This window comes from Gastrolobium bilobum, unplaced genomic scaffold (assembly GCF_033153095.1).
Source record: "Gastrolobium bilobum isolate Gb01-03AN ecotype WA unplaced genomic scaffold, APGP_CSIRO_Gbil_v1 utg53169, whole genome shotgun sequence".
NCBI lineage: Eukaryota > Viridiplantae > Streptophyta > Magnoliopsida > Fabales > Fabaceae > Gastrolobium > Gastrolobium bilobum.
Window position 1 is genome coordinate 328151 of NW_026898687.1, and position 20754 is coordinate 348904.

At 32.2% G+C, this 20754-nt stretch overlaps 3 protein-coding genes across 3 annotated transcripts; 2 read left to right on the plus strand and 1 right to left on the minus strand.

Moving 5' to 3' along the window:
- Positions 1-3833: 3833 nt before the first annotated feature.
- LOC133318378 (rop guanine nucleotide exchange factor 7-like) lies at positions 3834-7136 on the plus strand. The gene is made up of 7 exons (XM_061520362.1): positions 3834-4302; positions 4430-4546; positions 4934-5088; positions 5441-5515; positions 5598-5888; positions 6344-6697; positions 6843-7136. The coding sequence occupies exons 1-7, from the start codon at positions 3834-3836 to the stop codon at positions 7134-7136; spliced, it is 1755 nt and encodes a 584-aa protein (XP_061376346.1).
- An 8822-nt stretch (positions 7137-15958) lies between these two features.
- LOC133318388 (putative lipid-transfer protein DIR1) lies at positions 15959-16788 on the plus strand. The gene is made up of 2 exons (XM_061520373.1): positions 15959-16301; positions 16622-16788. Exons 1-2 carry the CDS (start codon positions 15959-15961, stop codon positions 16636-16638), a joined length of 360 nt encoding a protein of 119 aa, XP_061376357.1. The 3' UTR covers positions 16639-16788.
- Positions 16789-17793: 1005 nt separating this feature from the next.
- On the minus strand, positions 17794-20442 carry LOC133318387 (uncharacterized). Its single transcript, XM_061520372.1, has 7 exons — positions 20322-20442; positions 19766-20024; positions 19350-19431; positions 18726-18901; positions 18354-18414; positions 18199-18250; positions 17794-18093 (listed from the first exon to the last, which is right to left on the minus strand). The coding sequence occupies exons 2-6, from the start codon at positions 19898-19900 to the stop codon at positions 18234-18236; spliced, it is 471 nt and encodes a 156-aa protein (XP_061376356.1). The 5' UTR covers positions 19901-20024; positions 20322-20442; the 3' UTR covers positions 17794-18093; positions 18199-18233.
- Between the last annotated feature and the right edge of the window lie 312 nt (positions 20443-20754).

Consider the following 20754-nt stretch of genomic DNA (forward strand, 5'->3'; position numbering starts at 1 on the left):
ATCAAGTATTTACTCTCTTCACTCAAAACTTCAACCGGAGCCAATGCGAATTAAAACAAGGACTATCCTATACACGTGACTTTGAAAATTAACATATTAAAGAAGAAAAATCAACAAATGGAGAAGCATGAAACTGATACAAATTTTGAGGTTGAAGTTCCCTTTTTCCCTCTAAAGTTTTTCAAATTTTTAGTCCACATGCACCAACCCAGTTGTTGTGTTAGCCTTTGGTAGAAGCCATTGTCTTTTTCCCTTTGCAAAATCTGTTGGAACAACCTCCATTATGATCAAAGAGAACAATGTGTTAGTTTTGAGACTAGGAGAAGCCTTGCAAGGAAAGTCAGAAATTATGTTATTAGGGGTTACTTATCAGATCTCAACTGCAACTCACTTATCATAAACTAATGTCCTTTTCCCTGTGATTTACAACTGATCTTTTTCAATGATACCTGTGCCCTTTCTAGTTTCTAGTCGATTAGATTTCTAATTTTATATTTTAATATAATAATGGTAGCATCAATGTTAAACACCTCGTACAAACTATACACATATTGCGGTAACCTAACGTGACATTTTTGTTTTCAAATCTTTTCTTAAGAAATATATATATTAACATCAACAACACTTTTATACCAAACTAGTTGGAGTCATATATAAGGGAGGATCTTTTGACTTTAGTATAAGATTAAAAAGTATTATTCCTCACTTCAGTCATTGATTTTCGTTCATTTAACTATTATAATGTATTAAGTTATATCTAATAAATTGAATATAATATAATCATCCAATTAATGAAAATCAATTGCTAAAATTATATATATATAAGGTCAGGATCATTTTACACCAGTGTAAGTTACACTCTCAATCTTGACCATTGATCTCATTTATATCTAAGTGCTCTAATTTTTTTAGTAATATAAGTCATTGAATACAAGTGGATTAATGATCAAGATTGAGTGTAAGATTTATAACTCTTAGACTAGTGTAAGAATATCCTGCCATATATATATATATATATATATATATATATATATATATATATATATATATAGAGCTTGTCATTTCTCAAGCTGCTTGAGATAATTTTATCTCTTGCTACTAAATCATAACCGTACAAAGATGAATTAATGGTGATAAAGGAAGAGAGAGAAAAAGGGAATCATAACCATTCAAAGGTGAATTAATTAATATAAGAAAATAAATAAATAAAACGACGTAGTTTTGGGGTAGCCGAATATAACCTTATCTCAAGCTGCTTGAGAAATATTTTTCTCATATATATATATATATATATATATATATGAGATAAGATCAATTTATATTGGTGTAAGAATACTAAGTCTTACATCAAATCTTAACCGTTCATTTTCGTATATCTAACAATTTTTAAAAATTAATAATTAAATAATGAGTGAGACTCAATAAATAACAACCGTTGGATTCACGAAAATCAATAGTTAAAATTTAGTGTAAGACTTACTATTCTTATGCTGATGTAAATTAATCTTGCTATATATATATATATATATATATATTTATATATTTATATATATAGCTTTACTTTTGTCTCCAGCCGCTTTACGTCTAGTAAATAAATTCAAAAAATTATAACCATACAAAAAATGAATAAAAATATTAAATGCGAGAAATTATAATCAATCATGGTATAAAATTTATTATTTAAAAAAAAAAATTTATTATTAGACGTACGACGGACAAAAAAATATTGTACCATATATATAGGATAAATCGAAGTGTTGACACAAAACAATCCACGGGCCCACATGTTTTACTTAATTTTTTGTTTTCCTGTAACAAACATCGATGTGTCAGCAGCGCAAAGATTCTGACCCATGTATATAATTTAATTGTCTCAGTCATGGTCAAATATTCGTCATTTGTTACCATGTTTCAGTGAAAATAAAAAAAATTTAGGATACTTTTTTTTCATTATTCTCATTTTAACTATATATAGAAAAAAAATAATCCCATTTCTTCCATGGTATTATTTTTTTAACCAACTAAGAAAATTTTCATATTTTGAGACAAAAATGTCCTTATACAATATATCAGTATGTGTGTAAAATTAGATAATTTTATCATTTCAATTTAAATTCTCAGCAATATTTTACAATCAATCTAACGTAACATTACCAAACATCTTTTCATAATTTATCACGGAAAAGAAATTTATCACCATATTTTTGAAAATCTATTTTTTTCGATAAAAAAAATATTTCCTCTTGCACTAGCCAGAGCCAAATAACATTATGATTTTGGGGATTTCCCATGTGATGTGCGGTGTACAGAGACGGAAACATCCTTTTATAGGTTATCCTTTGTTACTATCAAACACTGGAGCTTTAATTTTGTGCTGGCAGTGCATATTTTAATAAGTGGGTCGGAAGTGAGAGAAAGAGTGAGGAGATAGAAGAGAGGGAAAAAAAAAAAATCTTCAGAGTGTCACTCTTTTAGTGGAAGATCCACCGGAAAACAAGACCACTTTAAATTTTTCCCAAACACTAACCACAAGAGCCAACAAACCTTCTGATGGGTGAGACGGGAAATAAAATTTTTACCAAACAGCCTTTTACTGTAGAATAATACTACACTCGCATCACTTCAAATTTACAAAATTTTCACTGGAACCATTTAAATTTCTACACACGTTCATCTCAATTTATTATAGGTGTGTCATGAACATTTCTAATTATAGTTTGGCATAAATTCACCACTAGTCTAAAAAAGGTAGCGGTGACTTTATTGAATGAAGGACATATTGGAGCGGAGGCATGACCTTAACGTGCAAAAATAAATGGTAATTTTAAAATGACAGAGTGACTACTAAGACTTGATTTCTCAAATAACTGTGTGCATTATTTAATTGTATGTATATAATATCCAAATTAGTTTTCTTATTTTATGATCCTTTATTTATTATAAATATGGGTTATAGTTTTATATTTTGTATTATTGTATCTTTGAAGCCTCAATTTATAATATTTTTTTATTAAACTTTTTATCTCCTTCCTTCTTGAGTAAACTAAATCCTTTAATTTCAACAAGAGTTCATGTTTGATCTGTCAAAAGGATAATGTGTTTGATTCGTGAGAGTCACAATTTCTAAAGAGAATATGAAAACTATAATGTGTTCGATTCGTGAGAGTCACAATTCTCAGATAGAATGTAGAGACTCAAGCTTGAAACCAGATTAATCAATTCCATTAAGACTTCGGACATAGATTGATATCTAATAAAATAAATATACTATATTACAAATAAATATGTTATTATTTTTTAAGATAAGTTATTCTATTCTACTTACTTTTTTTCTGCCTATTTTTACCTATCACTCTTTAACATTGTTATATCAGAATCTCAAAAAAAAAAAAAAAAAGAAAGATAAAAGTTAATTGAGATTCTAATCTAATAGTGTTTGAAAATGATAAAAAAAAAAGTAAGTAGAATAACCTATTCCTTATTTGTTATTAACCTATAACGAAGCAAATTTTGCTAAGAAGCAAATTTGAAAATTTTGCTAAGAAGCAAATTTGACTTTAACGTTGTAATGAGGAGGAATTTGTGTCTCTTTCACATCAGAAGCTTTGAACAATCTTCAGTAATCATGATTAGCTTCATCCTTCACATATAAGTAAGTAATCAGAGCTAGCCCACAAAATGGTCCACTAATATATCTATCTACCCTTCACTATAAGACATTGTTGACAGCTTATAGAAGGTGCCTTCACCGAACAAATAGAAAGAGTTAGAAACCCAACAACAACATCAGCAGTTGAAGCAATGTGCCCCATTTTTGAGGCTTACAAGTTACAATGCCCTGTAATCAGAACCCATTTTCCATTTTGAGGTTCTGGGTGTCTCAACCTTTTCAAAGTTTGCACTACAGAGATAAACTCTCAGAAGGGTCTTGCTCGAGAAGGACTCAGTTCAATGGCATGGTAATAAACAACTCTGTTTTCTATTCTGCTCCTGATTTTCTTGAAGGGAAAGCTGCAATGGAGGGTGTGGGTTCGATTAAGAAGAATGAAGTTATTGAAGGAAATTGTTTCAACAATGAGACTTTTGCTGATTTGATCGAAGAAAAGAGCAGTTCCAGCTCTGAGCTTATGCCATCTGAGATGAGTCAGAGTAGTGCTGAGGACTCATCTTCTTCACCTTCAATGGGATGGCCTGTTCATGAAATTTCTGCATCTAATTGTACTAGTCCACATGCAGTTGAAGATGCAGATAAAAAGGACTTGGGTAATGAGAATTTTGAGAAACAAGTTTCTGTGTTACCAGGTATTCAAATTCAATGAGTATTTTTATAAACATAATCTGCGTAATTTCTACAATGAAGTGCTCAGGCTGACAATATCAGCATGATTTTGTTCTGTACTTTGATTTTGATTTTGATGCTCAGTGCGAGAGCTTGAGATGATGAAGGAGAGGTTTGCAAAATTGTTACTTGGAGAAGATATGTCAGGTTGTGGAAATGGGGTCCCAACAGCTTTGGCTATATCCAATGCCATAACTAATCTATGTGGTATGCACCCATTGAACAGTACCTATTTTCTTGTTTGGTTGTTGTATTTTTTATAAATCTATGCAAAGGGCCGTAGAGAATTTTAATTACACCGGTAGGACGCTTATACCAAATTTTGATCATTGATTTCCTTGCATCCAAGGCTCAAATATTTAATAAATTAGAGCCGTTAGATATCAAAAGGATCGTCGACCAAGATTGAAAATTTAACTTACACCAATATATATATATATATATATTATAACTTTTCTTATGTATTATTTATTTTTCCTTTATCTGTTATTGTTTTTACATGGGTTTATGGAACCTCACTCATCTTGTTTAAGAGAAAGGTGATATTGATTACAATGTTGCTTCTGAATTTGAATACATTGCCTGATTCTGTAGCTACACTCTTTGGGCAAGTCTGGAGATTGGAACCTTTATCACTAGAGAAGAAAGCAAAGTGGCGAAGAGAGATGGAGTGGCTTCTTTGTGTCAGTGATTATATTGTTGAATTGAAGCCTACTTGGCAAACATTTGCGGACGGAAGCAAGCTAGAGGTACAGATATAACTTCAGAAATAATTTTAATGTGGACTTATGTAGCTGTTTGATGTATGTTTTGGTAACAAATATGTGCTTCTTTTACCCCTCAACCTTTTTGATATAACTCTCATTTAGCATTTGAAATTCTAGATTATAGATGTGTTGAAGTTGAATGTTTTGTGAGATGATCGTCAATGTCTTTCTGTGATAAGGCTTGGTGGTTGTTGTTATTATAGGATCATCCAATGATGCAGGAGAAAAGATCTATTATCCATGCTTTCTTCTTTTTTGATTGATTAACCTTTCTACTAAATAAGGATAGTTAGTTTTGATGCTTAACTCTGTTTATTCTCAAAATGTGAATCAGGTTATGACTTGTAGACCCCGCTCAGATCTTTATGTCAATCTACCAGCTTTGCGAAAATTAGATAACATGCTTCTTGTAAGATTTGACTAAAATTGGTGCACATTAATCCAGTTTCAATAAGTAAAACATTCTAAAATGTTTTTTTTTCTTTCCACAGGAAATACTAGAGAGTTTTGTCAATACAGAGTTCATGTATGTGGACCAAGGGGTTATGGCCCCAGATGCAGATGGTTCATCTTCTTTTAGTAAAGCACTTCAGCGGCAAGAGGAGAAATGGTGGCTTCCTGTACCTCAAGTCCCTCCTTGTGGTCTCCATGAAAATTCAAGAAAGCAGTTGCAACACAAGCGGGATTGCACAAACCAAATATTAAAAGCTGCCATGGCCATTAACAGCATTACTTTAGCTGAAATGGAGATTCCAGATACTTATTTGGAGTCTCTTCCAAAGGTATGGATGTTTCCTCTATTTTTTTTTTCTTAGCTTCCCAACCAGTTCATCCAAAGGCGAGGGCGAGAGCGAGTCTTGAAGCAGTGGTAATATTGTTTCTTGTTATTGGAAGGTCATTGATTCGAACCTTTTTGTAAAATATAAAGGTAAGACTACTTACAATCGACTCTCGTCTTTACCCGAGTCAAGGAGCCTTGTAGACAGGGATTTTCCCTTTACCCATCTTTAACAAATTCCTGAAAAATTCAACTAATCAGGTTCGAGCTGTTAGACCTATATAACTGTGGCTCTCCCAGCAACCATTTTCTTCCCTCTTATGCATAGAACTCGAGACTTCTAATTAATAGAAACAAGTTCTTTATCATTTGAATAATAATTGTTGGTCCTTTATTTCAAATATCATGATATGATGAAATGACATGATCATCAAATTTCTAATCCAACCCTTCTTTCAGACTGCAAGAGCCAGCTTGGGGGATATAATTTATCGACACATTACATCAGACAATTTTTCTCCTGAATGTTTTCTTGCTGACCTTGATTTATCCTCTGAACATCAAGCCTCAGAGGTTGCCAACAGAGTAGAAGCTTCCATTTATATTTGGCATAAAAAGACCAACTCAGCAAAGCCTTCAGGTCGCACTAGATCCAGTTCAAGATCATGGGAAATGTTCAAGGATCTTATTGTTGAGGGAGACAAAAGGGAAATACTTGCTGAGAGAGCAGAAAACCTTCTGCTATCCTTGAAACACCGTTTCCCTGGTCTCCCTCAAACAACCTTAGATATGAGCAAAATCCAATGCAACAAGGTTTGTATATGTCATGTTTATTCTGTAATAATACACGCACGATATCGATTCTTTCCGTAATAACATTCCTATCTTTAAGGCCTTTTTATTTCTTGAGTATCAAGAAGTTTGATCCTACTGATTTGATTTGTCTTCTGTTGTTTAGGATGTTGGAAAGTCCATTCTAGAGAGTTACTCTCGAGTACTAGAGAGTTTGGCATCTAATATTGTTGCACGCATTGATGATGTGCTTTATGTAGATGACTTGACCAAACATTCTGATCAATTCTCGTGTCTCTCAAAAGTTGGTGTAATTACTCACAAGGGTGTTTCAGTTCCATACTCAGTGCCTGTGGAAAGCCCTCCATATAAATCAGCTTTTGGAACAGATATGGAGTCCAATGATTTCACTGAAGAAGATGCTAAGCTCAAGGAACTGGACAGGGCATGGCTAGAGTGAAAGGGTTTTGCTGAGGCATTTATCTACTGCTTTTCTTTAAAGCTTCTTTGTATGTATTTGAAATATGTAGAAGGATTCGCATATTTACTATTCAGAGTGGATAAAATCTTTATATTATAAAGAGGTGCCTCCGTGTATATATATATATTTGAAATTAAGTCAACTCTAATTAGTTCTTTGAGATGAGTTGGTTTCTCTCGATATTCTCACAAACTTCGACTCTTTGAGGGTCATGAGACTAATCCGAAATGGAGATAAAAATATTTAAACTCTTCCTAAAGATAACATATAGAGTTCGAACTAATACCTTTTCATTGTCAATTACTTAGCTCTCTTAGTAGTGACTAAGCTACCGCGGTTTGGTTATAAAATTTATGGTATTATATATGCTAATTGCCACTTGAATCAATGCTAATGATATAGAAAAATAAAAATTGAAATATATTTTTAAAATCTTCCGAGAAAGTACTTCGCATTGGTCAGCGGAAATTACAGGGATGTGTCCAGTAATTTCCATTAGAATATCTTTTCTATTGAGTCATAGTACCCTATGATTCGATCTCTAGAATCCATCTTGTACCATTCAAGTTGGGCCATGTCTACCTGCACTAAATTCATTTTCTTGGATGGATCAATTGTTTCCCTCTTTTGGAAAACTAAATTTTTTTCTCAGGGTTTCCATCATTGTTACCAAAGTATTGATATCAATGCTCTGCTGTTGTTGCTCCTACCAAATCAATTTTAGAAAAGAGATCAGGAAAAATTGGATTTACCAAATACTAGTCTAATTTCAAATAAGGTTCACGCTTAGAATAAAAGTTATTTAAGAAATAAAACATTCAGCTACGTGCATATATGGTGTGAATCCTAGCACCCGCAACTGCAAACGGATACTTTCATACAGTGAATTAGAATAAGTCATGTCTTATAATCAAGTATGTTTGATCAAATGATACGTGGTTATTCAGTAATCTTGAATTCGAGTCCTAAGTATGCAAATATATTAATAAATATGCCGCACTTGTGATCCTGCCTGAAGCAACTAGATTAGTGTTACATGTTCCACATTGGTTGCCTATATAACTAATGTAGGGTTCAAAAGACCTTGGGCATTTTCACCCTTTGAGTTAGCTTTTGGGGTAGTGACTTCAAGGTCCGTAACAATTAGTCAATTAATGGATTCAAAAAAGAAAAAGAATTAAGTCATGTCTTTTGTTGTGAAGTCCTTGCAAATTGATTTATGATAGAGATTTTCCACTACATTTCCATAATCTACTTACTGAAATCCTTGGTTTTGATCACGGATTGAGTCAATTTCTCAAAACAAGTGAAATTTTCATGATTTGTAGTGAAGAGCATTAGAAGTGGATCTTTGTGTGACACAACATTTAGAAAGCAAGAATTCCAATTAGGATTTCGTGATATGGTTTGTTGTAATTTCTTGTCACCAATAAGGGGAGAACCAAAGGTGATGCAGAGTGGACAATTATTTCCTGAACCAATGCCATTTGATAGTGATATAGCGAAGAGAGAAGCAACTGATCCTCCAAGAGCATGTCCAGTAACAATCAATGGAGTGGAACTATTAATCTGCATTAAGATTGATGTATAAGGGTTTACGGGGGAAGAATAATATATGCCCAAAACAAAAAACATGCAGAAATCTACACTTTTCTTAACACAAAATTTACACCCACTATCGCGGTAAGTTTGATGGAAAATTTAAATTCTCCCCCACAATCTTATCCAAACACCTTCAAGTTTATTGGTTATCCGCAAAATTATTTTCTCAAGAACTTAAAAGTATAACGAGCGTTAAAAATAAAAGTTGTTAAAGAAAATGAGTGAAGAAATGAACATTACGTGCTTTCAAAATATAAACATTCACGAACTGTTTGTGTTAGGAGTAGATTAGTTTATCATACAAGAATGAGTTGAAGTCCACAGACCAATTTGCAAAGTCTTACATTTAGCCCTAACTCAGTCAGGTTTTATTTGGAAGGGAAGGAAAGGAAGGAAATCTAAGGGGAAGGGAAGGAAGAGAAGGAAAGGAAATTGGAGGGTATTCTATTCCCTTGTTTGGGAATTAAAAAAATGGTAAGGGAAAATAGTGAAGGGTTAATGACATATTTTTACCATTTTAACCTTTTTTAAAAATTAATATAATTATTACATTTTACAAATTAAATTAAATTTAAAATTTTTAACAAAATTATTTATATACTTTTCACACTACTAAAATAGAATATATTTTTTTATAAAAGTTCTACGTTGCAAACGACGAAAATTTCGTCACAAAATTATTTTTTCGTCGTAATATTTTTCGTCGAAAAGCGACGAAATTTTTTCTCTGATGAAAATTTTCACAAAAATATATTTTCTATCAAAATTTTTGACGAAATTTAGTTTTCGTCAAAAGTTTTGTCGATAATGATTTCCTCCATCAAATATTTTAAACAAAAAAAGAATTTCGTCAAAAATTTTGACGAAATATTTTCCGTTCAAAATTTGGATGGAAATGTATTTTGAAAAACATTTTGAAGCAAAATTGTTGTCAAAATTTTTGAAGGAAATAGTTCATTCGAAACTTTTGACGAAATTTAGATTGTGTAAAGAATTTTGACAGAATATTTTTCCGTCTAAAGCTTTTATCGAAATATTTTTCGTCAAAAATTTTTACGAAAATATTTTCAGTCGAAAATTTTTGACAGAAATGTGTTCCGTTGAAAATTTTGGTGAAAATGTTTTTTTAACAAAAATTTTTACAGAACTTTTTTCCATAGAAAATTTTCGATAGAAATGTGTTTCGTTAAAAATTTCGACGGATATTTTTTTTGTCAAAAAGTTTAATGAAAATGTTTCCGTCGAAAACTTTTGACAAAATTTAAATTCTCTAACGAATTTTGCTGAAAAAAATTTTCTGTCAAAGATTTTTGATGGAAATGTGCTTCATAGAAAATATTGATGAAAATATTTTTCGTCAAAAATTTAGATTCCGTAAAGAATTTTGACAAAAATAATTTTTCGTCAAAATTTTTTAAAGAAATGTTTTTAATCACAAATTTTTGATGAAAATCTTTTTCGTCGAAAATTTTTGCGAAATTTTTTGATGAACATGTTTTTCGTAAAAAATTTTGACGTAATTTTTTTACGTTGAAATTTTTCGATGGAAATATGTTTCGTCAAAATTTTGGACGAAAATATTTTCGTTGAAAGTTTTGACGTAACTTTTTTTCCGTAAAAAATTTGTGAGTGATTGTGGAAAAATATGGTTCCGTCTCTAATTTGGTCTTTAGTTTTGTCGGAAATTTTTTGACGTATATGATTTTCATCAAAAATTTCATCACTATTTTTTGACGAAATATTTTTCGTCGATAAATTCTAACGGTATTTGAGACTTTTCTAATAATTTTACATTTAAAAATGATTCACATTTATGTAGTTTTTACATTTTAATGGTAAGGGTAGATAAGTAATTTTTAATATTTTCCCCCTCAAATTCCCCTAAATTGGGAGAACTTTAATTTTATGAAGAAGGAGGGGTTTGGAGGGTTTATTAAAAATCTCCAATTCCTTCCCCTCTTTTTTATAAACTCCCAAATAAGGGAAGGGCTTACTAAAACCCTTCCTTTCCTTTCCTTCTCCTCCTAAAACCAACTCCCAAACAAAGCCCCTAACTCAGTTAGAGAATAATATAAACCGTAAAAAATGCCCTTACTCAACACTTTAAAGTCTGGATTGAAGTGGTTCTTTATATGGTATCAGAGCTTCAGTATGCCCTCACTCAACACCTTAAGGTTTTGGATTGAAGTTGTTCTTTATATGGTATCAGAGCTTCAATGACCATAAGGTCATCCTCACCTAGGGGTGTTCATGGAGCAGTTCATAACTGGTTTTGACAAAAATCGAACTGAACTGGTTTTAAACGGTTTGGTTTTCAAATCGAACCGATTTTTTTATTATTAAAAAAACCAGTTTTTAATTTTTCAAACCAGTTTATGGTTCATAACAGTTTTGATTTAAAATCGGTTTTAAACTAGCTTTAATTCAAAACTAGTTTTAAATCAAAACCGGTTATCAAGTTCAAAACTGATTTTATAACAAATTCAAAATCGGTTTTTGATGAATTGTTCTATTTGTATATGTAGTCATTTGTTTCTCCAGATTATAAGTAGTTGCCCAACTATTTCTTGCAAGAATCTTCATTGTTTTGGAACTCTCCGGACGAAAGGATTCTTATAGAAATTGCTTCTCGTTGTTTTGAGAATGTTTGATAGAAGAACAGTTGAATTTTTTTAAATTACAAAAAAAATTGCTCTTCGTTCTCTCAAGATTTACGTTACGAAGAGTTTCATTTGAACTGATGAAGGAAGGTATGAGAGCTGCGTATGGCACCACAAAGAGTGGCGTGTGTGTGGCTTCAGATTGCATCTACGATTTCTGCAGGAAACAATGGGAAATTTGTAGAGAGAAACAATTCACTTGACAACAACTTCAATTCTATCACTGGAAGATGATGAATTCACCTTAATTAGAAGAATAAGATGATGACTCATCAAAAAAGAAAAATACAAACATGTTGAAGAAGATTGGAGTTTTATGGAAAAAGATCCATCGATAAGCACATGTGGCCCAAGTATTCTATCACCGCATAAACCTATTAGCCAAAACGGATTTACTTATTTGTTCTTTTATTGTAGAGCAGTTTGGTTATGGATAACCATTATTTTAATGGTTTGGTAAATAACCAGTTTATAAAATAAAATACAGTTTCATATGAAATCGATTTTTAAAATATGGAGCAGTTTGGTTATGGATTGGTTTGGTTTTTTTGGACATTTTAACACCCTTATCCTCACCGCCCCCCACTTGTGGAATTAAATAAGCATAAGGTAAACCAAAAAGAAAAAAAAATTGGGCCTATGCAATATCTACGCTTCAAGCCCAAAGGGCTCTTGCGCAGGAGGGTGTGTTAGAGAATAATATAAATCATTAAAAAGGCACTCATCAAAACCTTAAGGTTTTGGATTTAAGTGGTTCTTTACAGTGGTTGAGCAATTTTTGGCCCTAACCCTCAAAGCGGCTAAAGCATTATTCTAGGACTTTTGAGCAAAACAATTGTCCAGTTAAAGCTGATTGGATAAGTTTTTCCAAACTAAGGCAGCCAAACACGTCACTAATACTGACGGGACTCGTGCTATGTTAGTGCCACGTAGGCAGTCCCATTACCATAAAACTTCGGAAGACTATAACTTTTGATTTGGGTATTCAAATCAGATGATTTTTTTTTATTTCACATAACTTTTCGATATCTACGTAATGACACCTCATTTGACATATTTTATCTCCCCTAAACATAGTTTGAATTTGTAAACATGGTACCACAATTACAAGATCATTTAAATCCAGAAGATCCAGAGTTCTTTCCGAACCAACACCATGAGCTGCCGTATGTGCTATCTTCTGGATTAAAATGCTTTTGTGATTGTGGTACCATTGTTACAAATTCGAACTATATTTTTGGGAGATAAAATATGTCAAATGAGGTGTCATTGCGTAGATCTCGAAAAGTTATGTGAAATCAAAAAAAAAAAAATCATATGATTTGGATACCCTAGTCAAAAGTTATGGCTTTCCAAAATTTTACGGTAGCGGGACTGCCTACGTGGCACTGACATAGCACGAGTCCCGTCAGTATCAATGACATCTTTGACTCCATTAGTTTGGAAAAACTTATTCAATCAGCTTTAACTAGATAAATTCTTTTCCTAAAAGTCTTAGAATGATGGTTTTCCCCCCTCAAAGCCCTATAATTTAGTGGGTTGAGTTAGCTGGCTTGCGAGTCAAACTTTTTTCTTTATCAAAATTTTCATTATTTTATATATACAAAAAAATAAATTTATTATTTCAAATATAAAAAAAATAAATTTAAATATTTATAAATATAAAATAAATTAGAAACATAGCATAAGTAAAAATGAATCTTTCAGCAATGATATGTTTCAACAGAGAATTTCATCTGCGCATCAGTAAAAATGAAATTTTCTATTGACGTCTAAGCATGTTGCATATCCAAATTTGCACTGAAATATATCGTATACAACACACTTTGATAATTTTGTGGATAATAATAAGTTAAATTTTTTTTGTAACAGTAGTAGTTGAAGAAAATTATTTGTTTAGCTTTTAAATATATAGCATATTAAGAGCAATTTGTAACACCCCGTAGTACTCTGGTATGCTATCATTACGTATGATATTAAGCGCAGTTACAATAACAACAATTAAATTAAAATACGGCTAAACTTTTTCGTTTTAAACATTACACATTTCCATTTTAAATCATTACCATATTTAAAACAAACTGAATCTGTAATTATAACACTGTAACATTAAGGAATATTTAAACTTGGCTTAAACGTATCATACATTGCTTTACATAAATGCCAAGTGATCCCCATAAACTAACAATGCTAAATTTACAACTTTACCATGTTCAACACTAAAATTCTTTACGTTTTACTAAACTGGGTTTGATCTATATGACCATAAATTTTTATCTTTTAGTATGTTAAATTAAACCTCTTAAGCTTTCCAACGACATATTATAAGCCTCAATTGGACATGTAAAACTCAAGATACGTCCGACATAAGTCAACTGCTTAAAATGGGATTACCGGAAAGCAGGGCAGCGAACTCAAATTTAAATTCGGAATGTTCCACCGCCCAATTTATTGTAAATTTTTTATAAAAGAAACTAGATTTTTGGGACTTCAATTTGATATATGGTACGCCCCGTTTTGTTAAGGAACGAAGGAGATACGATCGTTCTTAGAGCTTACCAGAAACTGACAGCATTACTGCTAATCTGAGTAGGTCACACCCTCTCGATAGCTGGGGACGAATTCCAACCCAAAATTTTTCCATATTTTAGGACATAAGAGTAGACATTCTAAGTTTTATTTTGGCGCCTCACACAACACATTTGGCAAAGAACTGAGTGAGTTATGATTATCTTAAAATGGAAGTAATCATAGACCCTAAAGAAAATTGGGCAGCATCATTTTTCATTTTCAACCTAATTGACATGGAATGGCAACCAAAGGCCCAATAAACCTAGGTGCACTTACATCTCAAATTATGTATCCATTTGTTGCTTGATTGCCAAGTTTTCCACTTCCTTACTTAGCATACATTCCATTTTACTTCATGCATATCCCGACAACATAAATTACAGGATACGTTCCATTTTCCTTATTATATGTTATTGATCTTATCCTCTACATTAATTACCCTCTTTTTCATGAGGTTATTTCGCTCATTATTTTCTGAAATTATAGGATTACAAGAATCATGGAGAGCATTCCGCTTTCGTTATAGTTCTAGCCAATGACCACCATCAAAGGACCCTGGCCGGATTTCTCCTTAGTTATCATTTCTCTAGTCTTTCCATAGTTTGTTAACGAGTCTGTTGTTGATGTCCAACTATTTCTGAATGCTTTTCTTTGTTATGCCATATTTGTCACATCCAAAACATATGAGGAATAGGCCTACTGTGTAGAATTTATTCCCAGTATTAGATATCACAACTGTAACCATTTTCACCCCCAGTCTCCGATCTTTTTTCATGTAGAGCATTTCTATTTTGTTGCCTAGTAGTTTAATGACTGGTGCTTGTGTATAGGAACTTTTTATTATTAATTATAGTTTTTTTTTTATATAAGTGAGAATTAAACACATAACCTAATACAACATACTCAAATCCCTCACCATTAGACCAAATCTAGTGGCTTCATACGATATTTAATTATTAATTAACGATGCATTAATATTTTATTAGCATATAGTGATCACAAAGAACTTATATTTCTCGGTTTACAAATTTTACAATAAAAACCAGCATGAGATTTATAGTATCCAATTGAAACAACAACACTAGTAAATATTAAGGGTTTAATATTTCTAATTTTTCTAAAGAAATTTTTTTTCCACCAAAACTCACATAAAAGTAAGTGGATTCTGCTCTGTTTTTATCACAATAGAACTCATTCACTTTTATATGTGTATGGCAAAAAAAAAAAATATCTATAGCAAAAGTAAAAATATTTTTCCCAAATATTAAATAACAATAAACTGAAAATAACCAATATAATATTAATTTATTTGGTAAGCATAAACAAGGTCATACACTACTTAAAGAGCAATCGAAAGTCCACTTATTCGAGTTCAATCTTAGGTGATATTTGTTACACATGTGAGAATGAGACGTAACACAATATATGAAAACATAAAATAGGATTAAAAAATGATAAATTTTAGTTTAACTAAAAGAAATGAAACTAAAGATAACAAAATAGAACGTTTTATTCTATAATGATTTTTCAATCATGAACACAAATTTGATTTAGCTGATTTATTCTGTTTGATAAATTTAGACTTTTGAAAACCCGTAATTTCAATTTTTAAAAAAGTAATAAAGAGAAGGAACATCTAGAAGGATAAAAAAAAAAAAAATTGTCTTGGTTAGACAAGATAACCTGATCCATTGATTAACATAATGTGAATAATGGCAACAGCTAGAAGGATCAACAAAAACATATCTTGGCAAACTTGGTCGGTCAATAGAAGGAACCGTATTGGTTCATATTAGATTTTTATAGCAAAGTGGTGCAAAAGACACTCACCTTTTGTCCCAGTGCTAGCTCCATTAATTTGAGAGGGGTGACTGTACCAAGCACATTTTGTATGCAAGTTAGACTATAAAATCCCATTAGAGTCATAATGTTGTTACATTGTGAGATAACTAGTTCACTGATTGGGAAATGGAGGCTTATACTAAGTTCTTAACCCTTTTTGTGCTACTAGTATTTGTTAGCATTTCAGAGATTCATAGAGTGAATGCTGCAGGAGAATGTGGGAAATCTACCACTCCAGATAATGAAGCACTGAAGCTTGCTCCATGTGCCACTGCAGCACAAGATGAAAATGCTAGTGTTTCTCAGAGTTGCTGTGCTCAGGTTCAGAAACTTGGCAAGAACCCAAGTTGCTTATGTGCTGTTATGCTCTCTAACACAGCCAAATTGTCTGGAGCAGACCCAAAGGTTGCCATAACCATCCCCAAACGTTGCAACCTTGCTAATCGCCCTATTGGTTACAAGTGTGGTCGTAAGTATAATTTTCTTTTTTTCTTTTTTTATAGTCTCTTTATAATTATGTTAGGATAAAATTGCGTATAAGAATTGCTTTCATCCCACATGTTTAGTCGCGGTTTAATGGAGATAAACTTTTTTTTAATTTCTCCCTCTGTTGTAGTTTTATCGAACCCATACTCAAATTCAAGACCTTTGATTAAGGATGACACATTCTTTATCAGTTAAATCAATAGTTATTGGTGTATAATTTATTATTTCTCACTATTTCCTATATACCCTTTTTCTTGATCTAACAACTAGTTCATTACTCTTATGAAATTGCTGATTTTGCAGCTTACACTCTGCCTTAAGAATGCTGTGAAACAAAAAGGACTGGGGGGCATAAAGGCACAACAGCTGTTAGTTACTAGTTACTAGTTACTGTGACTATAACTACGTTTAATTGTCCTTGTAACTTTCTAATCAATAATAGCTAGCAGCTCACTGGTGTACTTCCTTAATAAACATGCAAATTTAGTGTTTAATGTTCCTACACCTGTCTTCTATTTTTTATCTTGAAACATGTCAGAACATTGGAATTTCATTGACTTAGTAAGATGTGTAGGTAATCAACTGTGCTTATCTTAAAAAATCTTGAACATTATAGTTAAAAACAAAAAACGGTAAGAAAGAAAAAGAGACCAGACACAACTACCCCCTATGGTCAAGAGGCCTTGTTTGTCGCAACGTTGATGGATAAGGATGGGAGAAGGTGACATGTCAGAGTTTGGATGGGGTATAATCTGAGACTCAAAACCTTTCTGAGCTAAGATAAGAAATTGAACGGACACGTTAGTTAAAGTGGTGTTGGACAGGTTTCTACATAATTATACTTGATGGACCACACACCACATCCATATATGACCCATGTTAATTAAAGATATGATTCTTGCATGTAAGTTTTATGCAAATACTGTCATATACGAATCATTTACCATTTATATTGATGAATGAGAGAGGAACAGAAAGAAGGACACAGATAGATAGATGGTGATGATTTGGTTAATGTCAGTTATGTAAGTTGCTTTCTATATGCAACTAACATAACCCTTTCAGGAATATTTGATTGTTCCCAGTAGTGCAACATCTACACACATCACTGTGTAGCAATAAGGACTAAAGAATCTACACCACTTTTTTTTATAAGTTTTAGTTTCTCATGAAAAAGAGAAAGATAGATCATTGGCGAGTGAGCAAGTTTCAGCCTCGTTGATTTTCAAGAGTAAAGTTTACCAAAAAAAATGCGCATTATGCTGCTAACACGACCATATTCCCTGCTAAGATTCTTGTTGATAAGACAAATAAGACATGCTGAGAATCTTAGAACAAGGTATAGAGCAAGAACTCTTCCATATACTCATCAAATCTAAAATACAAAGCAGAAGGGAAACCAATGAATATTGTTCCAACTAAGGTGAATGATTTTTGTTGCAGCCACATAACAATTGTTGATACAAGTATATTTATCAGTAATCATAGCTTAAATACAAAATAGAGCGGAAACCAGTAAATATAGTTTTTTCCCATTAAATAAAATAAGAGTTTAAGCCACATGATTACATAAAATTCCTATAATATACTAATAGGAAGACCAACCCAATAATATTTACAAGAAAATAAAAGAAACGCATATGACCACAGATTCATATTATGATTCTGTCGTTTGGCCTGAGAAAACAACTAGCTGTTCACAATGTTCTGACTGCTTTATAGTTCTTCCATATAACATAAGATGCACTATACTGCTAAACTATCCTTCTACGAACCTGCAATATGCATTCAACTGATGAATGAATACCAAACACTAAAATCAAAATCTGAACATATAAAACAGAAAATAAAACTAAAATCCTACATTGTCAGATGTGTACCTTGAGGAGGAGCATGTGTCTTGGGAAGGGTGACCTTAGTAATACAGAGAACCTGTGGATAGAAAGTTAACAAGTCAGCAAAAGAATGAGAACATAATGAAAACCAGTTTCAGACCACAAATCTTATTAGACAGGTATATGTCATCATAATATACCTTGCCACCAGTTCCCTCTGCAAGCACTTCCTGAATCATCTTCTCCTTCATCATTCTTGGGCTGTCACACAAGAAATCAATGTTAGGTATTCCTGATACTAGAAAATAATTATTCACCAAATAAAATAGAATAAACTCAAATAATAAAAGTTTCTTGAGTATAATCTAGCTTAATCATGATCATCCACATATTTCTATTTAGTACTCATCATTTGTATTTTCAAGATTTGTATAGGAGTTAGCACAGATTAAAGAATAAGCCTGCCCCATGAATGGTGTTTACAAAACACATACATGTAGTCTGAAATTTGGTTATGTCCTTGATACAATTTCTGGAGATTTATAACACACACACACAAAATTGCCACTCACCAAAGTATTTAATCCCCCATTCTGTGTACTCTGAGGACTAAAATATATGTCCTGGCCACCATAATAGATTGATGAACTAAGGTGACATGGTTGAACTCTTTGTTCCTGATAGATGGAACTCATATCCTTATTTGTTGTGTTCTGAGCATCACCATCGTTGCTCTTGAAGATGTCATCTGTATTGACACCAAAAAAAGAAAAAAGAAAAGAAATAATATATCTAAAGTTATTAAAGAATTAGTCTTAAAGATACACAAGATATATTATTTAATACACATAAAAAATTAACCGATTAAATTTAATGGGACTGATCTAAAAAATTACAGCTACAAAGATATTTTTTAATGATCTTTTTCAATATAAAATAATAATTAGCCGTCAGGAGGATTAGGATGTTAGTGAATGGAATCAAGACCACTAACTATTAAGGGCGGTGGTCTTGATTAAGAGAGTTCAGAAAAAAATGGAAAATAGTGCCAATAGGAAATATGCTATATCTCCAAAAAATAAATAAAAAATATGCTATTATGTGATTTTGTCAATACTATATCTTAAAACGTTACCAAAAATTACACATACTTACCAAAATCTGTAAAACCAGAGGCTAAAAACAGAGTATCCTACCTTTAGTACCAAATTTGGAGCTCCATGTATCATTGGCAGTTTTGCCATTAAGTTCAGCGCGCAGAGATTCTCTCCCTAACACCTGAATAAACACAACCCAGAAAAATCTCAGAGCTGCTTCAACATGAAACGATATGCAATGAACTTGTTATATGATTCAACCCAACTTAAGGATCCAAAATAAGAACTTCAAAAGGTTTAAATGCTCATTGTCTATCTGCTTTGCAAAAAAGAATATAAATTTAGTGAAAGAGATAGCTAATAGAAAGGGTCAAACTTTAATCACAGCATAACCAATATATAACAAACATCATCAACTTAAACAAGAAATGCAGAGAAAAAAAAAACCAAGGGGTTTAACAAAAACTAAGCAAAAGCACAAAACAGAAAAAAGCTATAGAAATGAAAAACATCACCTTAGGCAATGGAGGAGAAAATATAGACCCGAAAATCCCAGAAGAAGAAGATGGGTGAGAATCTTTGGACCCAAAGAGCTCAGAAGTGAAGGAAGAAGAAGAAGAAGAAGTACCCTTATGCTTTCTTCCTTCCATTATTCTCCTATCACCCTAAAAACCTTTGTATCAAACTCAATAGCTTAACCCCTTCAACCAAAGTGAGAGTCTTTATATAGAGACAACCCCACAAAGATACATCAACCACCGCCTGAGAAAGTGCCTTAAAATGAGAAAAACCCAATTACGTTTTTTCTTGGGAAACAAACAGAACAGCAAGTTAAGATGAGAAAACGTAATAGAAGAGAATAGAATAAGAAGAAGGAAAGGGGTGAGGCACGTGAAGAGATCCCTCCTTAAAAAAAAAAAAAATAGACAGAGAGATACAGAGAGTGCGTGTGAGTTTTTTTTTCAAATGCAACGCTCGCTCATACCCATTTATAAGGCAGAAAATATGGCCTGTGATGTAAAAAGTTTCAACCTTTATCAATGTTATTATTAAAAATATTATTTTTCTTACTTTGGAATTTTTTTTCCTTTTCCTTAAACACCAACAAACCCGAGAGAGGAACTGAAAAGAAACATAAGAGAGTCCTTGTTACAGTGTCTTTCTTTCTTTCTTTCTCTCTCTACTTTTTTTTCTGTTTCTGTTTGTTTCACTTCTAGACTTCTAGTCCTTCAGTTGAACAAGAAACAGATTTTAGCCACCTGTGTCAGTGTGGGACCTGAAAGCAAATTCCAATATTTTACTGCCACGAGTGCTAGTGGATAATAACAGAAACCCCTTATATAGGCTTATACCCTTTTGTCCAATTTCCTCTAACTTAAGCTGCTGTTTGGTTTTTGGTCCTTTCATGTATTTTTTTTTAGCAACTGATTATAATTATATATTTTCTAAAAATATATAGTTATAGAAAAAATTATTCTCATGTTACATGAGTTAAGTTTTTCCT